At 33.1% G+C, this 19,438-nt stretch overlaps 2 protein-coding genes across 2 annotated transcripts in view; both read right to left on the reverse strand.

Annotated features, from left to right (window-relative positions):
* Positions 1-4,562, reverse strand: part of LOC128919753 (guanine nucleotide exchange factor DBS-like) — a 36,243-nt gene extending 31,681 nt beyond the window's left edge. The window contains exon 1 of the mRNA XM_054233497.1: positions 4,532-4,562. Coding sequence (XP_054089472.1) covers positions 4,532-4,562 — 31 coding nt within the window. The remainder of the gene's footprint in view (positions 1-4,531) is intronic.
* Positions 4,563-12,870: 8,308 nt separating this feature from the next.
* On the reverse strand, positions 12,871-13,757 carry LOC105218585 (MICOS complex subunit MIC10). The gene has a single exon (XM_011194279.3). The coding sequence runs from the start codon at positions 13,255-13,257 to the stop codon at positions 12,928-12,930; it is 330 nt and encodes a 109-aa protein (XP_011192581.2). The 5' UTR covers positions 13,258-13,757; the 3' UTR covers positions 12,871-12,927.
* Between the last annotated feature and the right edge of the window lie 5,681 nt (positions 13,758-19,438).

Here is a 19,438-nt window from a genome sequence, read left to right on the forward strand (position 1 = left end):
CGGTATATAATATTTTCTTGACACCCTGATAACACGGACAAAAAATAGGCGAAATCGGTTCACAACCACGACTACTTTCCTTATAACTCAATTTTGAATTACATCTGATTCCTTCACTTTATAATGTAAACATAAGGAACCAATGAAGATAGCGGAATAAAACTTTACACAAATAGTGCATTCATCTCTGGCTTCACTTGTGAAAAAATTGTCGAAAACGGACTATAACTTTTCAAGGCCCCAGATATCGAACATGTTGAACTCAGCGCCTAAGGTTAAATTTTAACCGAAAATATGGGTAGATAATTTAATGTAATTCAGAGGAAATTGTTTTCTTCTAATAGTGTGTCTCTGTTCCAAAAATTATTAAAATCGGGTCATAACATCTCCATATATCTTCTCCTAGCTCCCATATACCTAATTATAGGTTTTTCAAAAATACGGTGAGCTTTATTCCGCATATATGTATTGGTTAATATGTGAGCTATCTTAGCAAAATTAAGTAAGCGTATAGTCTTGGATATAGTGTACCTTGCTGATGAAAATTAATGAAATCGGTTCAGGTATTACTTCAGCCCTTATATACTATATATGACGATTTTCGTTATTCTATTAAACTTTATGTCGAATTTATGGGTTAATTTGTATGTTATCTTAATAAAATTTCTTCAATAAATTGCGAGAGTATAAAATGTTCGGTTGCACCCGAACTTAGCCTTTCCTTACTTGTTTATTAATAAAAACAATATTCTTTTATTTCTTAATTATATAAGTATTTCTCAAAGAAATTAAAAAAATATAAATATATTTTAATCTAATGCCAGACCTTGCATTGTTAACGTCAATTTGACCAGTAGGGCGTTCTCTCAGCGTTTGTCACATAGAATATTTATGAATAGCTATTATTACCATAATCTCTATTGCAACTCACGCGATATCTATTTGCGTGTGTAAGTCTATATTTAAACAAGCAAAGAATACGTATTAATGAACAATGCTAATGACAATAAACTAATTTGTGCCCGGTAGGAAAAAATTTGGTTTAGTGGAATGAGTGGTGGAATTTTTATTATTAAATTCTCTGAAACTATGATAAAAAACTTATGATGGGTTATAGATTTTAATGGACAGTAGAATTTTGTAATTTTTCAAGAAATTCTAAAAGCTCTTTAGCTAAGTTCTAATGGTTATTTTAGTTAAAACTAAATAAGTTTTGTCAAAAACAAAATACAGATCAGAGATAATTTTAATACAAAAACTATTTGCTTTAATATCTTAAAAATCAGTGTTCTCATCCTCAAAATTAAAAAAAAAAATATTTCGTTATGAAAACTTTTAGTTTTTCCTACAGTGACACTAAGCACGCAATTCGTGTAAATCACTTATTGTGAGAAAATGAGTAAATACCAAATATTACGTGAAATAAGCCATACCAATTTAATAAAAAAAATGCTGTCACAAGCAAATATGATAATAAGGGTTTGGTGAATGTACATACATACTTATACATAAATAAATTCGTGTAAACAGAGAAATCTTTTAGTAGGGAAAAATGCTAAATATGCGCATGAGCTCATATATAATAAATGCCAGATATGTCGTGATTGTTTAATACATATTACTTACATAAAAATTTACCACAGGGAAGAAGAAGAGGGCTGCTAACAGAAAACAATAAATTTTGTTCATGAAGTGAAAATAGGATTGAAATTACAATTAATTTCTTTATGAAATTTGGAATATATGTAATGCATAGAATGCTGCATGAAACTTAGCAGCTGATCTTAGACTTCATATTATTTATTAAACAGTAAAAAAAAATTCTTAAAAAATACAGATTTAATTCTAGGTTAGAATTTCACGTTACCATTAAGAGTTTATAAAGAATTAATATGTATTATTTATGATTTTATAATATATTTGGATCAATACTCAGAAAATACCGCTAAAAAGTCAGTCAGTGCATTCTCACGTTGTCGCAAAACCCGGTCTGGTCTAAAAAAATTAAACTTGCCTACTGTTTTCTTTTCAAGTAAAAATCTTTAAAATTTACTTGACTCAAGAAATTTTGTTCTCTCTATCACTCGTTCAATGTGTTCTGAGCTTTATAAGCACTCGTGATTGAGGGAATACCGAGTACATTAAAAATGAGGAATGTTTAAATTATCGACTCGTGATATGTGTGTACTAATCGCTGCGCCTGTCAATTATTAAGTAAATAATCGGCTACTTACATCACTTTTCATTAAATTACATTTTTGTTTGCACTAAATTGATAGATTGATGAGTAAGTGACTAAATATTTGTAGAATATACTTTTATAACTACTTGTTAAGTGGTTCTAAGTAAAAACCCTCTCCAGATTCAGTAAAGAAATAAAATATCAAGAAAGAATAATTAAATATTTGTGTTAATCATTAAAATGTTGTTTCAGCACTTTTTACAGTAAATTTCTCATATTTAGAATGAAGGATCTCAGGATCGGAGAAGTTCCCAGATGATCTAAACGTAAACTATTGTGCAGTTTAGTTATAAAACTGGCGATATAGTAGAGATGTATGTTGTTTTTATATAGCATTGGAATAAATATTATATATACCCAATGTTTCCTAAAAATTTTTCCATACTTTGTCATCTTGAAACTTGTAGAAGTTTATAAATTCTTTGAAAGAAAAAAGTTCGTCTAAAGTAATTAGGATTTAGAAAAGGTCTTCATTTAAAGAAATTTTTAAAAGACTTCAAGCAATGTGGTCTACCAAATCTCATCTCATCTTTTATTTTTTTTTCAATTTTCTATAGTTTTCAATTTGAGATCTCCAATATTATAGAAATATCGATTGAAAGTCTATAGTATGGGTCTCTTAAACAATTTAGACTCTGGGAACCTATAGTTCGGAGACCGTTAAGATTTTTATACTCTCGCAACAAATGTTGCTAAAGAGAGTATTATAGTTTTGTTCACATAACGGTTGTTTGTAACACCCAAAACTAAACGAGTTAGATATAGGGTTATATATACCAAAGTGATCAGGGTGAAGAGTGGAGTTCAAATCCGAATGTCTGTCTGTCCGTCCGTCCGTCCGCCTGTGCAAGCTGTAACTTGAGTAAAAATTAAGATATCTTGATGAAACTTGGCACACTTATTTCTTGACACCATAGGAAGGTTGCTTTCGAAAATGTGCAAAATCGGACACTGCCACGCCACAAAATGGCGAAAACCGAAAACACATAAAGTGCCATAACTAAGCCGTAAATAAAGCTATGGAAATAAAATTTGGTATGGAGGATCGCACTATGAAGGGGCATATATGGATGTAATTTTTTTGGGAAAGTGGGCGTGGCCCCGCCCCCTACTAAGTTTTTTGTACATATCTCGCAAACCAATAAAGCTATATAAACCAAACTTTCTGCAGTCGTTTTTTTTAGCCACTTCCTAATACAGTCCAAAAATGAAAGAAATCGGATCATAACCCCGCCCACCTCCCATACAAAAGTTAGGTTGAAAATTACTAAAAGTTGGTTAACTCACTAAGGAAAAACGTCAGAAACACTAAATTTCACATAAGAAATGGCAGATGGAAGCTACACTCAGATTTTTTTACAAAATGGAAAATGGGCGTGGCGTCGCCCACTTATGGGTCAAAAACCATATCTCAGGAACTACTCGACCGATTTCAATGAAACTTGGTTTGTAATAGTTTCCTTATCTCCCAATAATATGTTGTGAAAATTGGCCAAATCGCTTCACAACCAGAACTTAGAAGATGATCTGAATCGTTTACTTTACGATATATATAGTAAGCACTAGTGAAGATAACGGTGCAAAACTTTGCACAAATACTGTATTTATAGTGTGGCAGCCCATTTCTAAAAATCGCCGAAATCGGACCATAGGTTTTCAAGGCCTCATGTATCGAACATGAGGACCTCCGTGCTTCTAAGCTAATATTATGGTTTCCAACTTTCAATGAACTTTATACAATATATATGACGAATATGTGGGTCAAATTGTGTATTATATAATATAAATAAAGTTAAATAAATAAATTGCGAGAGTATAAAATGTTCGGTTACACCCGAACTTAGCCCTTCCTTACTTGTTTTTTTTTAATTTTTCTCACAAATATTATAGATATACATATATATGTATACAAAATCAAAACCGAAATACAGCACGTAAGCTCAAATAATACATATCTATAACAGCAGACACCAAATTTAATAAAAAATAAATAAAAAAAGTATTCCGTCTTCAAAATGTGTCTGCGAAGTGTAATTTGTTCCTATTATTATTAAGCTTATAGACATTCAACACAACACAACACAAGTACTTACTACAGACTGTGTATTTCGAACAAAAAATCAAACAATTATACGAAAAACAAAACAACAACAAAAGCACTGCTACACAGAAACCAGACAAAAAGAAATGCAAAGTTAGCAAAAATATGATTTTATAAAGAATCGAAAAAAAAATTAAATATTTTTTGTTGTTGTTGTGGAAAAAAAGTAAAATTTTGGAATTTCATACCGCCAACGGGTGTGCTGGTGCCGATTCCCATGATGAATTAGTGTAGAATGCAATAAAATGGCTTTGTGGGAAGTTTATATTCATGTACTCGTAAGCCGGCCCGCGCGCACCTGGGCTGACAACAGCAATAATTCAACAATCTTTTCTTTTATAACTCTGCAATTTGTTGTTGTATATACATTGTTATTGGTGTAAGTAAATTTGTTTGTTGGTAAGCACGTTTTGTTTTTTGGTAACACTTTTATTTGGCTCTTTGCTGAGGGTCGCGCGCGTGTTTTATAGTTTCCAACATTATTCTGTTTCTGTTTTGGCACTTTCTGCTTTTTCGCTGAATTTTCGTTGATTTTTTGTTGATTTTGCAATTCTCACACAACAAAAAATATGCTTGGCACAGCACTGAAGATCACAAAACAGCTGTCGATTTGATAAATAATAAGAATTAACACACATACACACACACTCTCTTACACAGATCCACTAAATCAGCTGTTTTACCACTTAAACCAGAGTACAGCAACAAATTGCTGTTGATCACTTCAAATAGTACACCATAAATCACTAACAACCATACTAATGACAGTAGATAGTAGCAACAACCGCAAACAATAAATATTAATACAACAACAACAGTATGCAATGCGTCCACTGTAAACCAACAACCGACTCGCGCTGGGCGCAATTGAAACTGTTGAGCAAAATATAGACTTCGCCGGCTCTGACACTGCAAGTCTGGAATAAAATAAAATCAAACGCAGCTCGGAATCGTCAACGCCAAAGCAACTCCGTTGGTAAATGTGTCGCAACGAGTGGCGAGTGAAAAGGTAAACAAGCGCTACCTGGAAGAGTATCGGCAGCAAACAAGCGCCAAAATTGCATAAACTCGCTGGGCAACAATAACACACACACAATATACATATCAAAAATATACAACAACTGCATCGGTTGCAATGACTGCAGCGTCAACCCCGTCGCCGGCAACACCTTCAACTGTTGATCGTGGCGTTTTAGCATTGTCAACAGATCGTTGCAATAATGGCATATTAGCGAGCACACTACATACAACAATCGAGTACCGAGCACAACAATCAGCCGAGCTGATGACATTGCCGATTGTGTGGCCGTGGGGTTCGTGCTGTGCTCTGCGCTCTGGTGACGTTTGCTGCAGCAAAACGAGATTCTGACTCGTTGTGGCACAAAAAAATAATAATAAAAGCACAAAAAAGTGTTTAACAGAAATTAACAGTGCAATTAAATTTGCTGAGGGGAACGTTGCTGTTGCTTTGTTGTCTGTCTATATTAGCGCTTTAGTGGTTGGTTGACAAGATGTACTGAGATATAGCCGGCAATGATGTGAACTAGTTGCCAGCCGAACTAGTCAAACGACTGATTTCTTTCATATAAAGAACTGATCCTCTTTATATGAAGCTGTTCTAGGAGTTCTGTTACCAGATTTCGTCCAAAAATATAGCAGCTCATACCAGGCCAAATTTTTTTCTAAATTTTTATTGTTACAACTACTGACGCTCGATAGAAGGAAATACTCACTGGCTGATAGGTCGCGAAGACTGCAGGAAATGTCAAGAGCGAGGTACCAGAGAAACAATAGAGCATCTCTTGTGTGATTGTCCTGCATTATCATACCTAACCTAACATAACCTTTATTATTATATCAAAAACATATCAGATGGATTAGAACCTCAGTAGATACATTAAGATGCTGCAGGTCTACATTAAAGTTTCTTTTCCGAAGAAATTTTCATGTTATACCATTAGATCGCTTAATAGGCTACAGACTTATACATACATTGCTGTTGTCAAAACGTTGATCATATACATAAAAATCTCTCGAAGTACAACCTCGATTGTATTAACAACCTTCTTAAATAACCTAAATGATTTAGATTAACAAATTGTTTTTTCTTCTTCTTGTAGTTTTAAGATCCCGTTCTGTCAGAAAGTTTGGGTTCTCATTCGTGTTGGTTGAATTCTTAAGTCGGGACTCCTTGGTGAACAGACAACCATAACATCGTTGTGAGATGGAGGTTACAAAAAATTTCCTTGTTTTCTTTTCCTCAAAACTTGAGCTATATTTCAACTAAAAGAGTTAAAAGGTGGGACGAATTTCTTTGGATATTACCGTCTCATTTAAGAATTTATATCAATAAATGTACTGCTAACAAGAATTGTTTTAATAGAGCTTAGTAAAAGATGGTTGAAAAATATTTTTGAAAGATATATGTATATGTATGTATGCCAGGAAGACATTAGAGTAATAATTTGAAATACTCAATGATCTCACTTCGAATGCAATAAACTTTAAAGCTTCTATATTCTTCCTCTTAATTCATATGTGACTTCACTTCTTTATTTGTTTGAAAAGTGAAAGCGGAACTCCCAGTTATAATGGCCATAAAAATCTGCCGACTATTCTTTTCTCACCTTTGTCTTCTTAAGACAACAAGATACAATCTTCGACTTTTATTTGCTTTCTTTGTCTTTTTTATGAACTTCTTCTTCTTTTATATAATTTCACTTTGGTCCACACTTCATAACAAGACAAAGAAAAGACATACAAAAAGAATTGCTAAAGAATGCGCTAAAATATGCAAAAAATAACTATAAGAAGAGCAAATTAAAATAATGTAAAAGATGGTCATAACACAAACAACAAAAAGAGGCGCTAAAGTGTGAATGATTTGAAACAAAGAAAAACGAAATCTTGTAAAATTTGAAATAAAAAATAAATCTAAAGGAATAAAAATAAACAAAATTTTAAGAATGAGAAGACAAAGTGCTAAATGGAAAGCATGAAATTAAAAAAAGAAGTGTCTTCTTTGCGAACCCAACTCAGTTTGTAAGAACTCTTCATATAAACAAATTTCACACCGTTTCCTTTGTGGCCTCAAAGACAGTTAAGTTGTTAAACGATTGTAATATATACCGTTGCAAGCACAGACAAAGATCAATTAAATTAATGAACAACGGTCAGTACTCGCCAGAGCTGTCTCGCAGTGATGGATGATCGTAGCGTCGCTGGAGAAGCTTCTGCCAATGACTGACTGGTTTTAGTGCTTGCAGCGTGCTAGCGATCGCAGCTCCGAGTAACAAAGCGAAGCACAACGTTCAGCCTGCAGTTTTAATATCATTGCGTAGGGTTGTTGTTGTTGTTGTAAATTAGCGTTTTAAAAACTGCTTCGCTTTGCTCGTTAATAAATAAATATAATATTATTTTGCTTGTTGTTGTTTAGTATTTAATCCGTAGCTGCAACAATTCTTAACAGCAACTAACTGCATCGTTAATCGTTGGTGTGTTGGTTGTTTTTGTAAGTGGTTAACATATAGAAGCTGAAGCTAGTTGGTTCTCCACATTATTAAATGTGTATTGTTTATGGTTTTTCTGGTTTATGGCTGTCATTTAACATATCGTCAAAGTCACACACATGAATATATATTTTTATAGCGATTTCAAGTTCACTAACACTTTATCAGCTTTTTTTGTTTTAGTGTTTTTGACGATTTGCTTTGGCCTATCTTTATTGTGGGGGCGCATTTTTTCTGGTTATGAAAACATAAATACTAAATGCCTTATAAGTTAATGAAAGTTAAGCCTTATAAGAAAAGGTAATTTCAGGTCACATTTGAGATACAACCAAATTATTTGTGAGTACCGATATTGGCATACCAAGGAGTTAACTATGATTTAACTCTGCTGAAACATGGTCTCAGTTCTAGCAGCTATTCGAATGAGTACAGTGTATGATTGCAAACTGGCTGTTTCGACATTGAAATTAGAAACTGCAAAATCTTTCTTACTTAACATAAAAATATATATATAATATAATGCATAAGAGAACTCTTCATGTGATTCACTCTAATTTATGGTGACGAGATTTCATTACAAAAAACCACAATTAATAATGAAATGTGATATTTTGAAATAAAAGTAATTCATAATAAGAAACATCTGTGTTGAACGCACATTTAATCTTGGAAGCCGTCATCAAGTCGCCAGTTCTATACAAGTTCTCGTGGAAAGCGATTTAACTGTACAACAACTTAATACAAGTGAGTATTTAGAAACATAGTCAAAGTGATATGACCTATTTTTATAATACTTGTATTAGAATATGCCAAGATACCTGATTTTTGTCAGCTATTTTGTTCTATTGACCGCACTCAAAGCTCAATTTTGAATGGTAGCAGGGTCCCAAAGCTTGACATATTTTATATGATTGTAGCTTAAAGAAAAATGTAAGTAGCTTTCGGTTAGAAAAAAGTTTGAAATTATATAATTTATTTTCCGAAAGCCTAAGCTATAGCGGACTTATTGATAACGTTAAAGTAGTCTTAATCGTTTTAGTATTATACAAATGTAATTTTGCTAAATTTTTGCGATTTTTCACTTTAATAAACATTTCCAAACACAACAAAAAATATTGACGACTTTATATTTCTGTGAAATTGTCTGTCTTATCATCAACTTCATAAAATAACGATCAGCAAATTGTATTGCTCTTCAATTAGTGCAGGTCTCCTTCAGTAAACGCTAGCAATGAAGAAGACCAGCGCAAATTGAAATCAAATAACGTCAATTTGCATAATAAATTGAATTTAATTAGTCATAAAATTTGCAAGCTCAATTAGTTTGCTCAGCACCTGCAGGTTTTTGTTGATAAAAGTGAAATAGAAGAAGCGTTTTATAGAACCTTGCATTGGAACTCAGACATTTTTGAATTTTAATAAATAATAATTAAAATTGTTGTTGTAAAAAAAATATAAAAAAAATTTACTAGTCAAGGATAACTGCATTATCATTTATTAATATGTAAATTATGAAATTGCAAGTGAAATAATTTACGGTTACTTTTGGATGAAAAATTTTCGTTTCTTATATTTGTACGAGTACTCGTATAAACTAGTGTGAAAATCGAATACCAATAGTCAACCTCAGTAATTTCACTTTCAGTCGATTTGGCAGACATTTTATGTATGAAAATCATGTGGCAGAAAAATAGAGAAAGATGCAAGTATTAGAAGAATCTAACTTCTAAAAAATTATCGAAACCTAAAATTTGTGGTTTTGGTTTGGATTTAGTTTTAATACACTAACTATAATCAGAAATTTGAAAAAGTGAAATTACTAGAAAAAACTCTTTCATACATGAAAATAAAAATAAATATTAAGCCAAAAATGAAAAATCAGAAAGCTAACTTCTTTTCTTTTTAACACATCTTAAATCTTTTAAATCAATGAGTCTCACAATTTCTTTTTCATTCACTTGATTTTCACTATTTTCGTATTTTCACCACAAACGTAAGCGGCTTAACAACAATTGCCGCCAAAAAACAAAGCTATGAGGTAGAAATTTTCAATCTTTAAAAATTTGTTGTTGTTATTTTCGGATTTTTTCCTTATTTTTTATTTCTTGTTTTTTTATTTTTTTTTTAATTTTATTTCGAAGTTGCAATGCGTTGTCGTTGTCACTAGTTTATCTTTGTTGTTATTGTTTTTGTTGTTTGCTGTCAGTGTTTGTTATTTCCCATCGCTGTACGTCGCACTGTCAGTTTGTTGATTTATTTTTGGACACCAATACGCTCAACATGCACAGAAAGCAAAAATACAAAAACAAACACACGGAAAAATAACAAAACCAACAAAAGCACGGAAAAATAATAAAAACACAAAAAAGTAAAAAAGAGTTAAAGCAAAGAATAAAAGCCAAGTTAGCAGCGAGGAGGCAATGCAGAGCGATAAAAATAATAGAATTTCGCAAATACGTAGTATATTGACAAATTTCGCTCGGTACATCTGCAGATATGTTCATACATCGCATTGGGAAGCACATGGTGCATATTGTGGAAAAATAAAATTTTTGAAGATTAATATTTTTTTTTATTTTGTTATAAATTTTAATTTAATAATTTTGTAATTTTCATAATAATTTTTTAACCCTATTTTATAACAATTCCAAGTTTATTCCCATGCGATTAATTCAGTTTTTTGTGAAAAGTATTTTTCATGATTTTTTTTTTGTTTATTGATTGTATTTGATAAAATATGTTAAAAAATTTCAACAGACTTGTTTCCTATAATTTGTATAAAAGACATAGTAAAACTATCACTGAAGCTTAAAAGACTAATAAAATGACTTCTGTGAGATCTATAACCCAGTAAATACAGCCGACTGTCTCCTAAACCAAAGAGATAGATAGGCCTTCAGCTCTGTAGAATGTTCCATGGGGGTTCTAAAATACCTCATTCTACTCGAGATAATGTCTTGCATTCCATATGGGACATTAATAATGTGTGATTGTGTTCTATAGGTTAAAGCAAAACTACAACACATAGTGCTGATACTAAGGGAAGATTTTATTACGGCTGAATAAGACGAACCAATCAAATCAAAGAGAATGAGAAGAGATCATCAAAGCTCCAAAGAGCTGATAATATTATGTAAACTTTCTACAAAAAATATTCACTTTCCAAAAAACTTTCGGAAAATTAAAACCTGTCACTTAGTATGACACTAAGGTAAATTTATTACGAATGATATTTTCCGGTTCTAATCGAAACTTTCGTAATAAATATCCATAATAGGCACATTCCACTTAAAAATTGAGGTTTTAACTAAAATTATATTTTTTATTCAATGCGCCAAAATGTAGGCAACATTTTTTAGTTTATGTGACCGGTACATAGCACAGAACTCAGTGAAAATTGATCAATTGTTAACTTTAGTTAATTGTGATTTAATTATATGTATGTGAAACTTAAGCAATCAATCATAGCGAAATTTGATTAGTACTCAACTATTTAATTTGCACTTTAATGACACAGTCGGACATAAATATTTGTATATATTTACTATATCTACACTATGTTTTCACGCACTCTCACATGTTGAACTGTATTGGCACATATATATGTATGTGATTAAGACATAGCTAAATATAAGCGTAAAGCATGTCAGCTACACAACACCGCTAATGCAATTAGAAGTCAACGCTCGTGTACGTCATTAACCTGCGATAGATATTCTTAAAAACAAAAAAAGCGAAAAGCAAACGCATGACAAAAACACGCACAGAAATGTGACAGACTAACACCAAGCGCAGCAATACATACTAATGGCAGCAGCTAAGTAACTTTATTTGTAAGCATTTTCAAGCGATTTTGCTTAACAATTGACACATGCACTGTTACATACATTATTTACTAGCTGAATGAGACGCGCACTTTTTCCAATATTTTTTTTAGGTGATTTCGCTCGGGATGCTTTGGTTACACACACTTATAACAATTCGCGATCACTGTGAGATCGTACAGGTGGTAAGAAATATTAAAATCGACCTTTTCAATATGCACTTTCGTTCGAAAAAATTTCTTCCGCGAGAATCGGCGTTTTACAAAACTGCTTTCAGCCTTCGCATTTAGCACTGAACTCACACGCTCTGACTTTAGCCACAACTGACAAGCGCGAGCGCGTTGGATGCTTTCTAAGTGGCATTTCTCTCATTTAAGTTGGGAGCTGTGTGGCGCGTTCGGTGGAGATCGCACCAAAAATGGCTCACCAACTGTGTGGAGAGATGGGAGCCGCTTTCATTTGTTGTATTTGACTTTGGCGCTCGCGATTAGAATGCTCAATGAGAGATGTACTTGTTGGCAGGGTTGCTGAAAGAGTTTATATTATACCAAATTCTTATACGTTTTATATAAAGTTTTTAGTATAAAAAAGAGGTTTATTTATCTGACTTTAGTGAAAAATATATGTATTTTGTAAAAATAATGCAGAGAATATATAAAATACTACACGCAGTTAGAGGAAAGCTCAGCAAATAATGAAGAACAGATCAAAGCTACCTATTGCATTGAGAATTTTCCATAATATTACATCGAAAAAATAGAAACCGTGGAAAATCTAAAATTTTAAAGAAATCTAAAATCTCCCAAAAATCAGAAAAAATCTCCACAAATGCAGAGTTTCTCATAGGATGAGAACCCTGTTTGCTGCTAAAATTTTAATTGTGCACACTTCGACACTCAGAGAGAATGGGGCTCTCTCCAAAATCGTCCAATAATATGCTACGAGCGAGCGCAAATAAATTAAAGCTTTATCGCTGAGTTGCTTATCAAACGCATGCCTTTCTGGTTTGCTTACAACAATATTTAATGTTGCTGATATTGATAAGATACGTAAACAAAATAGGGAGTCCAATGTTAAAGAGATGAAGACGAATATGTTTACATACGTATATTTCAGGTAAATATTATACAAGGTTTAGGTATTCGAACTGGGAAGATCGATTTTAATAGGTAAATATGTTCAATTAAATTATTATATTTATTCGTATCTATTTTATTAACATTCTGAACAATAAGAACACAAATACCAACGCTACAGTTTATTTGCATTTACTTTATCAATCGGCTCGCACTTTGTCTGCTGTTGAAGATAATGCTCACAGTGCTTGTATGACACGCCCAAACCGAAGCTGCCGCCCAAAAGTGGTGGCCACATGCGTCGAATAAACAAAAGTGTCACCAGAAATCCGATGCCAAAGCCGGCGCCACCTTTCATTAAAGCGTCCGTCCAGCACTTACTCACGAGCCTGTCGAGCTTCTCTTCCGGGTAAGTGTCAAGTGATTCATTTGGGCTTAAAGTGGTAGAAGATTGCGACTTTGATGGAGCGCTGGGTTCCTGGCTGTTGCTTTTATTCTGCGACATTTTACAAAATTTCGTTGAATTTAATTAATGCTTGACAAATTATGCTTTCTGACAGTTTGATTTGTCAAATAATTTTTAAATTTTGAGTCAGGGTTTTGAGTTGATTAAAAAATCCAAGAGTCAGTTAAAGAAATGCCAAAATTATTATTTATTGTTTTATATTATCTAACACAGCATATGAAATGGAAACCCATTGTAGGTGTCTACTTCACATAGTACATATTTTGCAGAGATAACGCATGGTTGCATGTTGCGATTCAACGATGCTGTGACGCCGTAAGCCCTGTGGCGTGTTGAGCCGGCGTGACGGTTTCATGTTGGCATGCATTAATTGAATGAACACGCTGGCGTCTGGAAGTGGGGGGCGCCAAACCGGTGCGAATAAAAGTGAGAATCTATAATTAATGTATTTCTTTTCTTATAATATACCATTGTGTATACAGTCCGCAACACCTTTTTGCTGGTGCAATAACTTCAGAATGTTGTTATCTTCTATCTCCAAAATATGTGGAATTATGAATTAAATAGTTAAATGCCAACGTTTGTTTAACTTTTACCAAGAGATAGTCATTGGCGCCATAGGGGCATACACATTTGCCGAGCTGAATTTACATGTCTACTAAATCTCGATTGTTTAGCAAAATATTCTGTAATCAACAGGCTCACATATGCCGATCCGCCATAATAGCAAAGTATATACATTGATGGCACGCTGAATTTAAAAATATTTAGCAGAGAGCTTTGAATGTTTTGAAAATCATAAAATACTCTTAATTGGTCTCTTTAATGCTAAGCTTTCTGTGCTTGCTTTAAAGTTGACTAGATATGACAATCCCGGAATGTCTCAGTTACAGAACTCGATGGGTATGGAAAATCACGAGCCCTCTATCGGCCATATTTTACATTATTTTAAAACATTAATGAATAACATGGACAAAATCTTCTATTATATTCAAACCGGTGGACACTTTAGTCGAGTTCTTTAGTATATCGATGTTCGTGAGTCAAAGCTCCGAAAAAACGAAATTCTATGCGTAACACTGTGACCTAGAGATCCTAGCTTCCGATCTTTATAAAAAAATAATAATAATATGAAATCACCGACAAAATTTCTTAAAAAAAAATCTTTTCGGAATTTCCAACAGCCGAAATATTTCTGACTCGTGAGACCTTAATTTTGTGAATATTGCTTTTGATTATAATATGATGTCTTAAGGCAATCTCGATAGGGTTTCGAAAATCTAAAAACAGTACTAACAGTTGTGTTAAAACACATGTTATTACAAAAAAGCAAAGACTTGGCTTTACTTAAGACCGGGCACTGGTATCAACTTGAGATAAGAAAACATGAGGGTATGCGAAGTTGGACCCGGTTTTCATTACTAAAGCGACTATATACATATATTGTAGAATAAGAGTATTAAACAACACTGCAGAAGGCAGAAGCTACATATGTACGATTGTATGGAAATTTGCTGCTCAGCTTATAACTCTTCTATTACACATTATTCCATGATTATGTCAGTGGATTTATGATATGCACATTGTCTATTCTTCGTCTAATGACAGTGAGCAAACGGATTTGATTACAACTTTTCTACTACATTGTTTGCTGTAAAGCTTCTGCTTTTCATATCAAAACTATTAAGGTTTATGTGCGTCTGAACTCATAAACAGTATTATTTTATACAGAGAATAACGCCGCTTCAAATGACATTTACAAATACAACAAAAACTTACAAGTTTTATAGTCCAGCAAACAAACTGGCTCCACTGTGGCCACATCTTTTCATATTTACTACAGCTGCCAGTTACTGTTATCGACGCATAAAGCGTTGTACTAAGGTATTCACATTTTCGTTCATGTTGAGGGAAATTGCAACTTACACGTATTCTATATATATCAACACGGTGTATTGTAGCACTTGACAACAGTCAAGCTTGAAGTGCTCCAACAGCAGTGGATGCGACGATAGACAGCCTGGATAGGCTTTCATTCGGTTATTCATTCATTCATTGCTGTATTCATTCACTTGTGGGCAATCACTGCAACAATGCTGTCACCCACTTCCCGATTACATAGCTCCCTTACATATCGTGCCACCAGCCAACATGGCTCCCTTACCAAGTTACTGGCATGTCAACGCTGGTGTCATGTACCGTTATTCGTGGTAATCATAACTGACTTATGCCATATTCACTCGCACACACACAGTTGCAAAGGTGTATATTCAAAATTGAGTGTGTAACGTGACAGTTTCTGATGCATCTCGTTGACATTTCGAGGATTGGGTGAGTGGGTAACACGCAATGTGTATGGGAGACAGGAGTATGCATGTCTATAAGTATGTATTTTATGCTTCGAAGCGTGTAAAAATGTTTGAAAATATCTGTTCTGAATGCACATTAAAACGAAATGGCTTGTAAAAGCTATTAACATAAAGGCTCATAAAGACTTGCATTCAGTATACAAAAATAAAGTGAGTTTGTGTTGAAAAATGTGCGTAAATCTGCATTTTGATGACTTTATAGAACAATTCTATTTTTTGTGCAAAGATTTTACGCTGCAACGACCAAGTTTATGTTACATAAAATGCTAAAAATCAGACTAAAAATAAACGGGTTGGCTTCTTGAAGTTTATGCACAATAAATATGCTTCGATACTCTTTTAATATTGTTCGACTCTGAAAAGTAGACAAAATGTAAGGGAAGACCTACAAAAATTTAAATCAGAAAGATTTATAGTATACATTTGGGCGCATGTCTAATTGAAGATTTCGGTTTCTTTTGGATTGGTTCATAAGTTTCTTGTATATCCTATGGATACTTTTTTATTTAAAGAAAAACTGAATATCAATCAGATAACTATGAGGAAAATACTTTGGTTTTCAAGAAAAGTTTAGTACCACAAAAAATCAGTTTTTTGCAACAGAACATTCACTATATGATTCAGGATGAGTTTTTAATTAATTTGATTTTAATGAACACTTTTACACTCATTCTATATATCATGGCAACTGATTTCTGTTTAGGTTCTGAAATATATGAAATTTTCTGGACTTACTTTTGCCGTCATTCTTTCGTTTGCCGCTGAACGGGTTAAAGCATTTAATATTTTTCATTAACAAGCGTTTATTTCTGCCCATATTTGCTATATATTATATACGATTACACTCAAAAGCTCAAAACTATGCGCTTAGCACTTCAAATTTATAAGTTTCCAATATTTAAATTCCTTTAAATCACTGTTTTGAGGTCCCCAAGTACTAAAAAATAACTTTTTGCACCAAAAATGTATTCAATTGGAGAGATGCACTCAATTTCGTTAAGAATTATGCACTAAAATATTATATCAATCTCCGTTTATAACTGTAAACGTATTTGCTTGACACTTCTCGAACTCAACCTTGCAAGCCGTTTCAAATCGGAAATGCGACTGTTTGGGCTGCGTTGAAAAATTGCGGCAAATGTGCCAGTTAAATGTGCAATTGTTTTATAATCGTCAAATCGAAAGAAAAGGAAATTATAAAGAAATTGAAAAAAAAAAAATTATAAAACACCTGCAAAATATGGCAAAGCCAACGACTTCGTTGAAAAACAAAAATACAATTAAATAATATACCTTTGAGATAGTATAGGCTATAATAATAAGAAAAAAACTAAAAATTTACTATTTCACTGCATGCGTTGAAAGCCAGCGAAGAAAACATTTATATGCGCGTCACATAAATTGCACATTTGGCGTTCGAACACTTGAGTCATTTCGACGTCACTTAACGTAGGCGCGCACATACAAACACACTTTCGTGCGTAAGTACGTATGTATGTTTCTTAGGTGTTTAAATAAATTATTATGTTTATTTGTTATATCTTTCCAGATTAGAGAGTATGTATACATATTATTCACTGTTATTTGTAAAAACGTTTAGTTTAATTGTTTATAAAATTTTTTATGTTAACGAGATTTTTAATTTTCTTATCAAATTATATTCAGTTAAGGGGCCATATCAGTGTAATCAATGAAAAATTAGGCGATTTTCGTGAATTTTTTTTAACAGAAAGTACTCGATCGATAGTTTCGAAGTTCTTTGCACCTAATAAGGTATATTTTCATCAACATTTCAATTTTTTTTTTTTTTCAAAAATATTGAAAAAAATATTGGAGTTATATGTCGGAGGTGCCAAAAAAAAGTACCCCAACTGCTGACATGATTCCTGCCGAAAGAGTGGCTCAAACCAAAAAATTCAGAAAGGATATTAAAGTTAAATATATTTCCTATATAATGATCTACGATTTTTGAAAATATCAAAAATTGGTAAAGTGGCGAAGTTCTGAAAAACAAAAAATCGTTTTTTAGGTAAACAAATTGTCTTTTAAATGCCAAATTGACAATTTTCAAACAATCAAAAAATCGTAAGTAAATATACTCAGTTTAAATTTGAAGTCAATCGGTCAATGTATCGTTGAGTTATGATGCCAGCAATTTTGAAAAAATGTCGTTTCGAGAAAAACGCGTTTTAAGTTTCGACTATAGCTGCTTATACCTGCGGGCAGTCGCTCTTTAGAACGCTACCATTCAAAAACTATTCAAGATACGATCTTACCACTTTCACACGATGTTTTTGAAAGTATAGTATAAACTATCACAGGAGCAAAATGTATGTACCAGCTGTATGTACGATGTACAGATGTACATAGTTAGTCCTCTGGTGCTAGATATTGATTTAATCGGATCGGATATCATTCTTGTATTAAATATTATAGTTTGTTGCCAGCATGATTTGGTCTACACATTTTCAATACATTCAAAATCAATGAACTATTTTACTAACACCTAGGCTATACTGTACAATTGGTTGGTGATATGATTATAATTGATATATTGGTTCTAGGTTGGTTCTTTCACATTCGATAGATATTTGAGAGAATTTGACAGTTCGCGGGTGTTTAGTGCTATTTTTTTCGACACAAAAAAGACATCTAAGTATATAATTATATAGTATTCAGTGATGATGGTCAAGAGAACGGATGATGGTTGGGAGATTTTGCATTTGAGAGCATCGAAAACGCGAGATAAATTATTCATACAAAGCGTTAGCGTAAGTGTCACTTTTGTATGGCGTAAACTTGCTGAATCCAGTAGATTAGTGAGAAGATCTACCCAACAGCCTAAATCTTGTATTAGGGCCAGACAAGTGTCATGTATTTTAATAAAAAAGAATAAAAGAATTTTAATAAAAATGAAGAAAATAGAAAAAATTGAGTAAAGGACTCAAAAATAAAACTTTATCTCTTTTACTTACAATTGAAATCCTGAATCCCTTAGGTGAAGATAACTGTTCAGATCAGTGTACCTAAACCACAAGGAATCCTATCTTCAAGACAATAATCCATTTTTATTAGATATTTTTTCCGACCTTGGGACATATTTAACATAATAATTACTAGTAAATAGATACTATTTTGCATTATCCCAACAGGTTATGTTACATGTAACGGGTGATTTTTTTGAGGTTAGGATTTTCATGCATTAGTATTTGACAGATCACGTGGGATTTCAGACATGGTGTCAAAGAGAAAGATGCTCAGTATGCTTTGACATTTCATCATGAATAGACTTACTAACGAGCAACGCTTGCAAATCATTGAATTTTATTACCAAAAGTAAAAAAAAAAAAGTTGGCAGAAAATCCGCTTTTTTATCGACAAATTTTGTTCAGCGATGAGGCTCATTTCTGGTTGAATGGCTACGTAAATAAGCAAAATTGCCGCATTTGGGGTGAAGAGCAACCAGAAGCCGTTCAAGAACTGCCCATGCATCCCGAAAAATGCACTGTTTGGTGTGGTTTGTACGCTGGTGGAATCATTGGACCGTATTTTTTCAAAGATGCTGTTGGACGCAACGTTACGGTGAATGGCGATCGCTATCGTTCGATGCTAACAAACTTTTTGTTGCCAAAAATGGAAGAACTGAACTTGGTTGACATGTGGTTTCAACAAGATGGCGCTACATGCCACACAGCTCGCGATTCTATGGCCATTTTGAGGGAAAACTTCGGAGAACAATTCATCTCAAGAAATGGACCCGTAAGTTGGCCACCAAGATCATGCGATTTAACGCCTTTAGACTATTTTTTGTGGGGCTACGTCAAGTCTAAAGTCTACAGAAATAAGCCAGC

This window comes from Zeugodacus cucurbitae, chromosome 6, assembly GCF_028554725.1.
Source record: "Zeugodacus cucurbitae isolate PBARC_wt_2022May chromosome 6, idZeuCucr1.2, whole genome shotgun sequence".
Classification (NCBI taxonomy): Eukaryota; Metazoa; Arthropoda; class Insecta; order Diptera; family Tephritidae; genus Zeugodacus; species Zeugodacus cucurbitae.